General features: G+C 40.5%; 1 protein-coding gene across 1 annotated transcript in view; it reads left to right on the plus strand.

Annotated features, from left to right (window-relative positions):
- The window catches only part of afg1lb (AFG1 like ATPase b), a 44,729-nt gene that overhangs the window by 16,288 nt on the left and 13,459 nt on the right, over positions 1 to 14,982 (plus strand). Inside the window, 1 exon segment of the mRNA XM_034699315.1 lies at positions 4,418 to 4,476. Within this exon segment, the coding sequence (XP_034555206.1) occupies positions 4,418 to 4,476 (59 nt within the window).

Below are 14,982 nucleotides of genomic sequence, written 5' to 3' on the forward strand. Positions count from 1 at the left end.
TAGAGTCTATGATCCTGTCGCATCACATCACATCGCATCCTGTTGTCTGTAACATAGTGTATTCTATTGTCTGTATTGCATCGTATCTTGTAGTATAGTGTCCTACCGTATCATATTGTTTTATATCATATTTTAATTTATCGCATCCAATTGCATCGCAGGCATCTTATCTTATCCCATTTTCTGTGTCCTATCGTATCCTACGGTATCGCCTCGTCTCGTCTTATATCATATCAAGTCATTTGGTATCTTGAGTTGCCCTGCAATCCCCTTCCCTATTTGCTAGGAATGTCCATACCTGGAATATGTCTGATTAATTACAGTTAGATTTACCTTTCCTGAATATGAAACAAACTGCCAAGTGTCTTTTGAAAACCTGACTGAAGGGAGCTTATTTATGTTAACGATTTGCCATGTATAGAGGCAGCAGTCCTATGGCAGGTTCCCAGGGTTTGATATCAGTCTTTCACAGTCATTGGCTGTTGTTCACTTCGGCTTTACGAAACCGGAAATTCAGTGACATCTGGCCCAGCGTACTGCAATACAGATCGAACAGAACAGTCATACTACATGCTAAATTTAAACGCAGTTTGTAGCAGGCAGTACCGACTGCCTACTACATTAGCACATAGTATGTAGCAGGCCGTTTCGAAAACAGCCAATATGTCCTCCAAGTGTCCTGCTCTGTCTGTTGTCCTGTCCTATTTACTTAAGGCATTGTAAGTGTACCATAAACAGTTTTAAAGAAAATGTAACAGATCTTTATTGTTACTTCAGAATGATCTGTGCTTGAAAGCTAAAACTCAAATTGAAAGCTGAGACCAAAAAGCTAGAAACTAAAAAAGATGTACCTCCTGCACTGGAGTCAAAATTATAGATGACTTGCTAAAAGCATAGAATCTTGTAACGTCAAAATAATCTTTAAATGGTTCATGAATGTAATCTTGGAAATCAAATGTAACCTTTTCCACATCCTTTTTTTCATCTAGCCTTAAATCATGTCTCTATAAATCCTTGTAAGATGTGTAAAGCATAACACATCTATGATTGTTCAGAGAATTCAGTACGGTATGTTGATGATGAGGTTTGCAAAGCAAGTAACCACTAACTGCAAAGAGCTGCCCTCGCTTACCTCTTATTATGAGCCTTTAAGAATGTAAGGAATTCTAGCTTTTCTAGAAAGCTGCGCTCTAAAGGACTTAGAAGTTAAAAGGCTAACAGTAGAATTTTATCAAGCAAGGTCTTATCCCTGAAAGTCCAACTAACTATTCATCAAACAGAACACATCAGTCTACATCTGAAATAACATCTTATATTCCTAAAACTGGTGATTGCTTCCCCTCATCCTCAACCACCAGTTTCTCTACATAAATCTGCATTATTCAATACTTTAATACAAAAGTGCTTCGCTCCAACCAGAATCAATTGAGCTTTACAAAACAATATCTTAATAGCAATTAACCAGCTCTTACTGCCAGGATTCAACCCGTTACTTTGATGATGCATTTACTGACAGCCAAGTGTGGTTGGAGACAGACGAGTAAGACAGTGATCGGGGTGGAGATAAATGCATGATGTGATTTCTAACGCCTTTGTTCAGACTTGGGGGAGATGTTGATGTCTCAAAGTCTGGAGTGGGTAAAGTGGATGGCAGAAAGGTGGCTCTCAAAAGCGTATGCCTCTGATATTTACCTGCTATTAAGAACAAAGCTACAAACCATGCAAACTTGAGAGAGTGCCTACTTGGTATTAATTACACGGTTAATGGAACACTGAACGCCATAAGAGACAACTGGACATGAAAGGCATACATTTTCTATCCTTATTGATGTGGAGATGCTGGTATTAAAAAGCCCTAGATGTGTTTAAGGAGAGGTTTTTATTGTTAGAATGGTTAATGCTGTATTTTGTTGTTTTTAAACTCAGAGCGACAGAGTGAAATGAAGGAGGATAAATGGCAGCTAAGAGTGGAACCTCTGCACTTTATGTTAATAGATACGAGCCGGAAGCTAATATTTACTAAATGAACAGCTCTACTTGCCTCGACAGTGGCATCAGTAACATACGTCTATGAATAAACAATACTGTAGGAAACAGACTGAAGAAACAGCTAGCAATTTGTTCTGATTAGCACAAACATTAATAATACATGACGGCCCTTGTTGTCTTTAAGAGTTACATTTTAGCAAATTAAATATGCTCCTTTGCTTTTATGTTTACAGTTAGAAAGGAAACTAGCATTATTAATCTGTACAAGAGGAAATGGGAAGCTAACATTTACACTTGGTTAGCTTAACCCACTTTAAAACCAGAAAGAGGAAAATTGCTAGCTTGGCTCAAAGTGAGGAAATATACCTAAAAAAAAAAATACCTTTGCCACTTATTTAATAACAATTTCATTTGGGTTTGTTTTCCACATATGTTTTTTTCGTTTTCTTTCAAAACATATGTGGAAAACAAACCCAATGTAGTTTTACAGAAAGCTAGCATTAGAACCCAATACAGTGTGAGAAAAGGTAAGAGGACAGAGGGAGGAGTATTGAATCGCCACAGGGTTGGGGTTAAGATCTCCGATCTAAGGAACATCCTCAGGTTGGAATCTAAAGAGTAGACGAGTCATACCTTACAACAGCGGGGAACAATAGTTTCACATAAAGAGGACCTGCAGAGAAAGAGAAGGCAACCAAACTGAACCCCAGAGTTTAAATGGTGTCACGGTGACCGTAGATCACCAGACGTCAGAGATTAATCAACAAAATCTGGGAATAAATATTTTTGAGGAGACTGTGTGATACCATATAGACGTACTACATTTGGTCAATCCATGCTTTCTGTTAAGGGAGGGGAGGTCTGGAACAAAATACCCGTTGCAATAAGGGAATGCCCCACTTACCCCACATTCACAACCCATCTGAAACGATGGCTCAAGACACAACAGTACTGTAATAACTAATCTGTATCCATTGCTGTCTCTCCCTGTCTATCTTCCACTGTGTGCATGTGTGCTGGTGTGTGCTTGTGTGTACAGTATGTGTACGTGCATGTGTGTGCATCTGAGTGTGTGTGCGTGTGTGTTATTTTACGGGTTTAAGGTATGCATTTCTACTTGTGTAATATTCTGATATGTTGGTCCATATTTTACCTGGTTCAGTTCCGGACATTTTGCGTGACTATGCTCTATGGGACTGTAATGCACTAACTTGCTCTTTTGTATAACTTATTATGCTCTTGTGATGTGTTGTTGCTTTCTTTGTCATGCTGTCATGATGTACTGTTTTCATGAACTTTGTTTTGACCTGCCGGGGACTACGAATGAAAATTAGCCTTATGGCTAACTCTGGCATATTTACATTATTGCAACGCTGAAATGTTCATTAATATGCACTGTCCCTTTAAATAAAATAAATAAATAAATACATTTTGTACATGCACTTCTAACATAGCAGTGTAGTAGTGCATCATTTATGTGGATAATAACTTTAAAAGTAAAGATCATAAAGCACATTTCATTAAATGCATTTTTCAAAATGGCAATGGTAGTAATTCCTTTACTTTGTCAACTTAACAGTTTTGAAATGAAAAATACTAACATTTTAAACATGCTATTGAAAATGTGATTGAATCGCGATTAACTATGGAAACTCTGCGATTGTACATGATGAAAGAAATTAATCATTTGACAGCTCCATTTTAGACCAATCCCGGCTAGCTAAGTTTCAAGTCGGGGTGCTAAGCTCAGCTAAGCTAACCTCCTTTGTTTCATACTTTATGTGACACAGAGAAAGTAAACACAGTCTCTTCAAACAAACTCACTCAAACAAAGTCCCAAAATATTGAATTATCCTTTAACCTCAGCTCCAGTCCTGTTGCATACACAGTACAGTCCATCACAGTATAGGAGTTATAAAGCGGGTGTTATTTGTGTGTCAGGTGCTGCTGTCGTTAGCTTGAGCCCAAACATCAACAACAACCACTTGTTTGCATTTGCAGCTGGAGAGAGCTTAAGCCTGTGTGTGTGTATGTGTGTGTGTGTGTGTGTGTGTGTGTGTGTGTCTTTGTTTGTGTGTCGTCCCTATCTGTTTTATCTGTCTATCATGGATGCTACTTCAGATGTAATTTGTTCCAGCCGAGCTAATTGAAACCTCTATTCAGCGAGCTGCTGTGGACATTGTCCGTGCTGAAAAGGCGACAGTCCTTTCTCTCGCCACCATTGTTTGGGAATGTAATGAATTTTATGTTGCTGCCGCTGCCGGTAGAGAAATCCATTTTTATCCCCTGGTCCCAGTCCTTTTGTCGTGCCTCCCCACCCATCCTTCAGTTCATCAATAGCCACTTTATCTGCCAATCTGCGGCGGGGGAATGACATTATTAGGAGCTAAACAGCACCTCTAATACAGGCCCTCCCCTCTTCTTTCAGATCTGTACAAAAACGGACTTCAGAGGGACACCTTTCTACCTTTCATCGACGTGCTGAAGGTAGAGACAAAGTCATCCCTCTCTCTTGTCTTGTTAATTTATTCATTTGTTTATCACAGACATAAACACGCATACACACATTTGCATGTGCGCCTCTGCCTGTCTGTGTGTCTGTTTTGCGAGTTGCTCTTTAGCGGTTTGATGTTCTGTGCTTCCTGGATGCCTTGCACAGTGTCACAAAGCTGGCTTTGATCATAGCAGAAAGACTCACACACAGAGAGAGCGAGAGAAAGATGGAGTGAAATGGAAAGAGCATCAGTGAGCACAGGTAATGTGAGAGAGAGATGGGCAGATGAGCCGAGGGACTGACCCGGACTGCTTGCATTTCAAAAGTAAATGGGGGGGGGGTAAGGTGGAGAGGAGAGGAGCGATGTGGTGGTTAGCATTTCCAACAAAAAATCTACTTTGCAATTTAAGCAGTAGAACCATTATCCTTCCTGCATCTCAGATCATCATTGATGTGTTTGGAGTGATCATGATCATAAATAATTGCATCATTATTTGTTGTCATGCATTTTGCAACAGAGGGCAGCATTCTTGCATCTTTTATTGGTATTTTGTCTAAATAGTAAAGGCGAGCAAATCCAGCTTCATTGTTTCTCTTAATTATTCACATGACAGTCTGTGAGTGTGAACAAAAACCAAGAGGAACAGGTTTAATAACACAAATAGAGCCTCATGTTCTGTCCACACGTCACACATAAACATTATCTAGACATGAGGCGTTATTGACTATTCAAAAAGGCACATAAGTCCTAGCAATTATTATTATTGTGACACATAATCAAGCAAAAAGTTCAGTAACCCTGAAACTAAAGTTTTACCTCACCTTATGGTCTATCTGTGGTGATAACAAACAGAATAAAAAATTTGCCGGACCTCCTTTCCGCGGATTGATTTGACATTACGTGTGATCAGTTTGCCTCTGTTGTTGCTCATGTCAGGGAAAGGGGTTTTGACCGATAAGGATCAAGCATCTTTCATAACCAGAGGAAAGCCAGGTAATAAGTGAGGGATAATTGGTGGGCAGGTGGCTGTGTGGATTAGAATCCCGACAGGTGAAATGTGTCTCCTTACTGAAGATTTGATTCAATGTGTATGGCAAGTTGGCTTGTTGAGGGCCTATGACCAATCAGAACCAAGTATTTAACGCAGCTGAGTAATACAATAAAGTAACCAAAGGGCGAAACACTGCATGTTATGTCAGTATATAGTTACATGATGATCCTTTCTAACTATAAATTCAGACCAGGTATTGTTGGTCACTGTGAACCAAAGCTTTACTTTCTGAGTCAGAAAAACTTCCAAGAATGATGTCCAAATATTTTCTAGCAAAGCATCATGAGTGGAATGATAGAAGATGCTTTAACAAGAAATTTCACTAAAGACTAGAATAACTGAGAATGCACAAATTTCTATGTTATATCTAACCTGACCTAACTCAATGCTCCCATACCGAGTCAAGTACTTAAACCTAATTACCACTCAAATCAGTCCTAAAGTTTGAGGCTAGATGAAGGAAAATATTTATCATAAACCTCAATGTTTTATTGTTGAATAGAAAAAGTGGTCATAGGGTGGCAAGACGGAAACCTTTTCTTATGAAAAAAAACATCCAAGTCTGGCAATTTTTTTCAAAAACATACATGAAGTCTCCCAAAAGCATGTGGCAAATGTTTTATGGTCTGATGAAATCAAGGTTAAACTTTTTGGCCATAATTCCAAAAGGTGTGTTTGGCATAAAAACAACTCTGCACACCATATAAAGAACACCATACCCACAGAGAAGCATGGTGGGGGCAGCATCATGCTTTGGGGCTGTTTTTCTTCATCTGGAACCAGGGCCTTAGTCAAGGTGGAGGAAAGCATGAACAGTTACAAATAGCAGTCAGTTTAACACAAAACCTGCAGGCCTCTGTCAGAAAGATGAAGAGGAATTTCACCGAACCAAAGCATACATCAAAATCAACAAAAGCATGGCTTCACATGAAGAAGTAAAGTTTTGGAGAGTTCAGACCTGAATCCAGTTTAATATCTGTGAGGTGATCTGAAGAGGGCTGTGCACAGGAGATGCTCTTACTATCTGATGGGTTAATATTGCCACGTCAAGATGTGCCATGCTAATAGGGTCCTACAAAAAAATGGAGTGTTGTAATAAAATCAAAAGGTGCTTCAAACAATTATTATTAAAGGCTGTGTACACTTATGCAACCACATTATTTTAATTTCTTATTTTTTTTTCTGCCACCTAAAATATTTCAATTTTTTTCAATTGAATTGTTCACGTTATAGGTCACATTAAAGGTGGAAAAAGTTCTGAAATGATTTATCTTGGTCTCATTTTTTTACATCACAAAACCTGGCATTTTAACAGAGGTGTGTAGACTTTCGCTATGCACTGTATATAGTTAAAGCTGGTCAGGCTCTAAGACATAATGACGAGTTTGTTGCTGTTCATTCTTGTGATCCCATTACATGTACCTGAAACATGTGACATCACAAACTGTACTAAAGTACCGTTGCATACAAAATCAGAAAAACAAAGGAGGATATCTTCACAAGTTACTTCAACAAATGATTGAAAGACCATCCCAGTTGAAGCCTCCGAGTCAACACAGCTTCACTTTATCTTCAGCTCCACGCACACGCACACACGCACACACGCACACACACGGATATAAATATATATTTATTTATGTTTAGGCAAACACACACAGAGGTAAACGTAGTACACCAGGGAGGCCTTGGAGTCACCCTGCTCTCCACCACTCTTCACACGGCACCATTGCCTTCCCTAATCCACCCTCATCAGGGTCCTGAATGCCTGTTGTCCCTCTCTGCCCCGCACTACCTCCTCTCTTTCAGGGACCCATGTTCCCCTTTGTGGGGCCATCTGGTTTTCGGGGTTGGGGGTTTTTGGGGGTGCATGGCTCTGTCTCTCTCTCTATAGCAGCCTTCTCTGTAAAGTTAAAGCGTGTTTTAGCGGGGTCACGCCGCTAACTAGCTGACCCTTAATAGATTGAATTAATGCTGGCAGGGAGCAGCGGTGCAGGGTTCTCGCTCCCTGATGGAGCTTGCTCCTGCATGTGCGTGCCTGAGTGTGTTTCCATAGAGAGGGATGGTGTGAATAAGGGCGTTAAAAAGTAAGAAATAGCCCCTGACCTCTCCTCCCTATCACCTGAGCCGAGCGTAAGAGGTTAATCCTCCTCTGTCCGCCTGGGTTGACGTCTTTATTTAACTATTGACTTCTGATTAGTCAGGACTCCTTTTTCCTCAGCATCCCATCCCCCTAAAGTCATCTCTTCTCTTTATCTGAAGACTTTTTTTTCAGACTTTCAACCTTTTTTAATTTCTATCTGGGCTAGATGAAGTTTAAAATAGGCCAGCAGTTATGGCTGACTTTCTTCTGGTCACTCACTCGATGGTTTTAAGGTCTTAATTGACTTTAGAACCCTGGAGACCACACACAAAAGGGCAATTGCAACAGATTTTTAAAGATGCATCCTCTGAACACACACTTCAGATGATTTCATAAGACCACACGGACACAAGATCTCACATACACTTCCATGATCAAGTGCTTTTCTATTCTTGTTGTAAGTTTATGAAATTGTAAATTCTGCCACATCTGATTTTTGGGTACATTTTATGGATTTTTTCCACATCTCTAATAGTATGAATTATGCTTTCATCTTCTAATGCACGTTCAGTTGTTTTTAGCCGTAAATAATTTTTAGGTGGACTTTGTTGTCTCCATATCCTTGTTCAAAGCAGTCACACGTAATAAATTAAAAAGATGCCTTTCAGGTTTACTTATTGCTTCTTATACGTTGATGCCTAAGAAATTTTCCAAAACTTAGATATCCCTTTTAATTATAAAATATCACTAAATGCGTTCTCCACCTCTTTCCAGTATGACACTAAAACTGTGAAAAAAATGTGTATGGTTTGCTTTTGTTTCTCCACACCCTCTCTAGCAATCAGAGCCTTCAAGGGGGGAGTACTTACTTTTTTTCATTTGGTGTAGTAAAATACCTCCTACTTAATATAATATAGTTAAAGTTGATCAATTGGGTTAGTGGAAGTGTCATTTTTGTTCCTTTGTCCTATCTGACTTGTCCTATCCCTTGTCCTATCTGACAGCTGAAGAAAGACAGGACATGTGGGGAGTAGAGAGTGGGGGAATACATGCAGGAAATGGTTGACCGGCCGGGAATCGAACTGGCGACCCCTGCAATGAGGACTGTAGCCTCTGTATGTGGGGCGCTTAGACCGCTAGGCCACCAGCGCCCCAGCTAGTTGGTGTTAGAACAATGATTGACAGCTCTGTTGACAAATAGTGGCTCCTGTTGAGTTCTTTACCAGACTGGCAGAATAGAGAAGGAAAACATAAACACATGAGTCATTGAACTGTCTTTAGCGTGTCTGTTTCAAACTGCGACAAGATTGATTCAATGCTGAACTGACTTGTAGGATTATTGTTGTTTTATCAGTTTGAGTTAAAAGTTTTTTTGGAAGTAGCATGATGTCAAAGCTCCAGCTCCACCACACAGATCAATTCTGCACATGCCTTTGCTCCAAAATACATCACAAACACAATATGTCAGCCCTCGTCACAATGGTATTTTGGTTTCACTTTTTTACTATGAGAGGAGTTGGATGCATGTCGTCCATACTTATATACAGTTAAAGGGAGTAATGCACAAGTAGTGTTGAAGTCAAGACCACATTAACCGAGACCAAGACATGTCCGAGACCAGAGTGCACCGAGAACAAGACAAGACCAAGACATTTAGGGATCAAGACTGAGTCAAGACCAAGACCAAGGCAGGGCAAGACTGAGAGAAGACCAAGAATATATATCAATGAAAAATTGTCATGAGAGTAAACAAAATAAAAGACTTCTGTTTATTTTATTTAAGTTTGCTTTGAACTATTTACTATTGACAGTAACAGTTCTTTTGACTCCTTAAGTTTCGTTTTTCTCTTATCACAGTAATGACAGGGACACAGAGTGCATCAGTGGTGGTCTCGACCGGTCTTGATATAAAATACGGAGTCTGCCCAGTCCGAGACCGAGACAAGGCCGAGTGAAAATGCTTTCGATTCCGAGATGAGACTGAGACCTGAAATAAGCGGTATCGAGACCAAGACCGGTCTCGAATACTACAACACTAATGCACAGTCTGCTAACTCCAACATTCTATAATCCACTACATGTATATTAGCACTGTTTGGGCATCCAGATGAACTTGGTAAAAAATTGCCTTTAATTTGAAGCAGACGCTCTTTTCAGGAAAACTTCAAAGGACCTAAAAGTCCCTGACTGCTTTTGAATATTTAGTTTGTTTTCTGTTTTCATTCACACAGTCATTTGTAATTTCTTGTCCTCTTTAGCGTCTCTGTGGACTCCATCAGGGACTCTATTCATTTGTCCAGGTTCCTTTTTCTTTGTAGCCATGGCAAAGCTCAGAGTTCTGTAAAATACAGGGTTTAAGGGCTTTTTTTTAATGGACACTGCCAGTATTGTAACTAAGATTCTCTTTCTCCCTCACAAACCGTCCTCCCTCTCCACTCCACTTTTCATCGCCCATCCTCTCTCTCCCTCTCCATCCGCACTCTTTATTCTATTACCATCCTGTTCTGCTCGCTGGCTTTACTCACCCAAGGTCAGGTCTCTGTATTTTGGTAGCAGAATAGTGACTTTATTTTCCTTGCGCTTGTTCGATTGCAGTTGCGCACAATGCTGCCGAAGGGGGAAAAACATGACAACAACCCTGAGGCAACTTTGAGTATCTGTGGGTTTCAAGCTGTTAACCCTTCTTTTGATCAGCTCTCCTCCTCATCTTTTGTGTGTGTCATTGTTAATAATTTGCCGTCCGTTGTGCAGTTGGTGATGAGAGAAATAGAAATAAATAAATAAAGACGGGATGATAAAGACAGAAAATTGAGAGTGGAGGCCTTGGTGAGAAGGACAGCCTTCCAGTTCAAATCAAATAGATGTTGATGTTTGATGATTGTCATTGTTCTTCTTGAGCATTGAAGAACAGAATATTTTTTTCTCTCTTTCATATCAGTGTCTCACTTCTACAGAACAGAACAACTAATTAAGTACAAATCGATTTTCTCCTTTAGAATTCTGCCTTTCTATTTATCACCTGATTTTAAATGATCCTTTCACCTTGGCTTGTATTTTCCTCGCCGCCTAACTGATGTTTTCCAGTCTATTAATTATTATCATTATTATTATGAGCCTGTGCACGTGTCAGACCGTTTGATCAAACATGCATGCATGCGCACAGGTGCCTTTTACTGCACCGTATGTATTCACTTGTAAAGCAGACCACCTGCAAACCAGAGGCAACGTTTAATCCACTCCCCTAACACGCACATTTAAACCTCATTGTCTGCTCGCTGTGCTCTCGGCCTCGCCTCTTGATGCTTTGCCCGTTTTCACATTTACAACATACAAAGCTGAAAAGACAGCTGCTTTTTAGATCTTAGGAATTAGAATAAATTCTCATAGTCTTCTGAATGAAGATATGAGGGGCTAATCACTCAGCCGACCAAGAAATGTGTTACAGTGTTGATGTAAGTGTGGCGTGCACAATACATGAGACAACTTTATGTCTTTTACTAAATGCATCAAGACAAACACGACAATGAATTACTCTAACTGTGGAAAGATGACACTAATGCAATGTTCCTGAAATAAACACTCAAAGGAAATAAAAAAATAGACTCATGCTGTAAATCTGGAGTCTGTCAAAGCTGATATGTATTTAAACTTATGTTAGGTCTGATACCAAGCTTGTGCCAGTGTCAGGATAATCAACCTTTTATTTTCAAAAACAGCAAATGAACTTTAAAGTCTCCTTTGTTTTTTTTGTGTTTTTATTTAAATAAAATATAAAACATAAAAAAAATTATAATAAAGCATTTGATATTTCTATTCTCTGTATATGACTTATTTGAAAGTATGCTGAAACATGAGTTGAAGTGATGGAAAACAGAGGGGTCACAGTATGAAACCCTCTGAAAAAAAGAGAAGATTTGTTTTTGTATTGGTGGCAGAGAGACTGAGATGCTCCCTGAACACGGTGTTATGAAGGATGTTTCTTTCATTTTGTATTGATCCTGATGATACAGGTATCAATACTCATAGGAAGACTTGATTGAGACTAATACCTTGACTACTGGTTGTGTTTATTGTTTGGATTAGGGTTCATGAACATCTCAAAACCTACAGATTTTACACATTTAAGTTAATTTAGGCACTCCAAAAAGACCAGCTAAAAGACTTCAGACACTCAGAGCCTGGTAAATGCCTCAAGTGATGTAAACCTAGTCAGAAGCCCTTTACATATTTCAAGTCCTCAACAGTGCTGCAACAAAACTCCTATTGCAGTACGCCTTCATACTTGTATATTGATCCTGCCACCATGCCTGATCCCGTCTCGCTTCTGCAACGCCTCTGATACTACCTCTGATGCCAGCATCGCAGAGGGACAGCCTGGTCCTACTATTACGCAACTGTGATGTTTTTATTGAAGGAGATGTAACAGGGGCGTAAATAACGGGTCTTGAACTGGCAATATAAAAAGTGCTAGGAACAATTGAGTTTGAAGTTATAAAGAGTTGTGGTGCTACAAAGAAATAAGAAATAAGCTCACTGTAGGCTGCTACTCCTCTCAGCTTGGGGCTACCTGCTATTCATCTCACAGTCCTAAAACTTAAACTGAACTGTAAATATTCAAGTTGCATTTTGGGTAATTTTATTAGACCTTTTATTTTACCAGGTAAAAATGTTTGAGAACCAGTTCTCATTTACAAACATGACCTGACCAAGAGGCGCCAACAGGAACACATACACACACATAGACATATAAACATAAAATAGAACAAAAATGAAAAAGTAACAAGCAATGTGCGCAAGGTGTAAAAAAGTATGTGTGTATATAAGTATGCGTGTAAGTAAAGTCCGAAGTGATCAGCAGGAGTAACAGTCAACTACAATCTGTTGAAGTTTAAGCTTGAAGGTTGTGAGTGGAGTCAAAGTTGAGAGTTTGAGGGCGTTTTGTAAGTTATTCTAGTTGTTAGCTGCAGCGAAACTAAAGGAATTACGGCCGAAAACAGTAGAATAGGTGTATGAGTAATGTAGGTGCCAGGATTTGACATGGAAAGTAATGTTTGACAAAAATGTAGAAAATAATCTCCTTTTCATTCATTGATTATAATCATTTGACTTTTTAAACTGTCCCTACTGAGTCAGACAATGCTAGGTGTCAAACAATCAATCATTAATTATGTAGCGCCAAATCATAACAAACGTTATCTCAAGAAACTTTTACAAACAGAGCAGGTCTGGACCGTAATCTATGTTATATTATTAACAAAGACCAAACATCAAGACAGGATAAGATCCAGTCCCATCATACAGACAGGACTCTGTCTGATCTCATCTTAATCCACCATGAGCAGAGCACTTTGCAGCATTTAGCAAGTTACAGTGGCAAGGACAAACTTCCTTTAACAGGCAGGAACCTTGAGCAGGACCAGACTCATGTTAGACAGACATCTGCCTCGACCGAGGAGTGCAAAGCTCAACTATTTTCTGATTCTCAGAGTTTATACAATAACAGCTCGGTGAGATATCTTAAGTGTTGATTTTTCATGTCAACAAATTAGTCTATCACACATTACTTGATTTATTTGATGCCAGATCAGAACAGTAGTTATTTCACAGCATTTTACATCAAGATTAAGTCTAGGCCATAGACTGTATAAAATATGGACGCAGTATCAGTGACGTCATCCATCTGTTTCTGAAGCGCTGTTTTGAGGCCAATGGTCGGCGGCAGCCATATTGCTGCTGTCGAGCGATTGTGACGTAAAGAGGCGGGCTTTGAGCCTCCTAGCCAGCAGCTACAGCGTTCCCGCATGTCAATCAAGTCAGCTGTGCCTCTCATTGGAAGACTCTTAATCTCAATATCTTTGAAATGTCAGCGTTGGAAAAAAATTCACCCCCCATGCAGTGTGTGCCGATCGAGAAATGAGCCACTGCACTTGTCTTTTGTACCAGGATGTAAACATGTTTATTTCTGCTGTAAAGATCGTCTTTTTCCCATTCATGTGTATGTGACTTCTGGTACTTCTGGAGCCAGCCTCAAGCGGATCCTCATGAACTGCAGTTTTTAGCACTTCCGCATTGGACTCATATTTTTAGATCGGAGGTTGCCGCTTGGTCTAGACCATACTTTTTATTCATGTTCTTTACAGAGATCTAAGTCCATCAACCACTGAGTAGGCACTTAGCAATAGTGTCAGGAACAGCTTTCAGGCAGGAATCCTTAGCAGGACCAGACTCATTGGTGGATAGCCCTCTGCCTCAGCTGTCTGTGAATTGGGAGTGTTTTTAGATATGCTTTCTTCTAGTCTTGTAGAGCTTTGACTGAGGTGGTGAGCATTTCTTCATCACTATCATCTGTTGGCCAGGTGAAGGTAGCACAGACTCCACTGAGTCATGGAGGGGTTCAAGTTTTGGGTCCTCAACGGAGCTCAAGAAGGGGTTGAGGGTGGTGGGTCCAGTGGGGTCCTGGATCAGGAAAGGTGGGGCCTCCGACTCAAAAGATGTTTCCCCAAGAGGAGCAGCCGAGGCAGGGGGAGGTTGTGAGAACGACCTCACGGAACAAACCACGGCTGGCCCAAGGCGGTCACACTTTAAGGGAATAGATCATTAGGTGTAATTAGGGTGTTCACATTGTCATGTACCCCCCCCCTGACTGCCCAAGAATGAATAAAATCACCAGATACAACCCCCCACACACACTCTCACACACACAGCAGCTCCCCAGTTAGTGAAAACACTTTGATGTCAGAAGAGTCGTCCAGAACTTGCCAGCATAAAGGCAGTGTTTTAAGCTTTCTCCCTTTCCCCCCCCCATCTCTCTCTCTCTCTCCCTCTCTCTCTCTCTCGACCCCCTCCGTCCCCCCCTCCCCTCTTTTCTTCTCTCCCTCCACACAAGGCTGTAAGACACACATGCTTGAATGAACGACAACCTTTCCCCCGTCCTCCCCCTCTCTTTCTCTCCCCCCTTCGTCTCTTTTTCAGCCTTCCCACCCTGCGTTTCTTTGAGGCCTGGTCAATTCTCTGGGCCCAGACAAAAAAAAAAAAAGCATCAAATGTTTTCTGCTGCCGGGTAATGAGGGACTGGACCTCATCAGGGCCCAATAGTCAGCTATCCTTGGCTTTTGTTGCAGCTCAATGGCACCGCGCTCTTTGAAAAACTCAAAAGCAACTTTTTGAGGAGTAAAGGATAGAGAGAGATATAGCCTGCTCAGAGGGGAGCAGAGGCAGGCATCGGATGGAGAAAAAAAGCCACTCTGTTTTTATGCTAAACGGCGGTCCTGAGGGAGCAGTGGACAGCTTGGACAATGAAATGATTGGAGCTACATGTGTTACGATGACTTTCTTCTAAAGAGACTCTGATTCTCATGTCTGTCATT

The sequence above is a fragment of the Notolabrus celidotus genome, chromosome 13, assembly GCF_009762535.1.
Source record: "Notolabrus celidotus isolate fNotCel1 chromosome 13, fNotCel1.pri, whole genome shotgun sequence".
NCBI classification, from domain to species: Eukaryota; Metazoa; Chordata; class Actinopteri; order Labriformes; family Labridae; genus Notolabrus; species Notolabrus celidotus.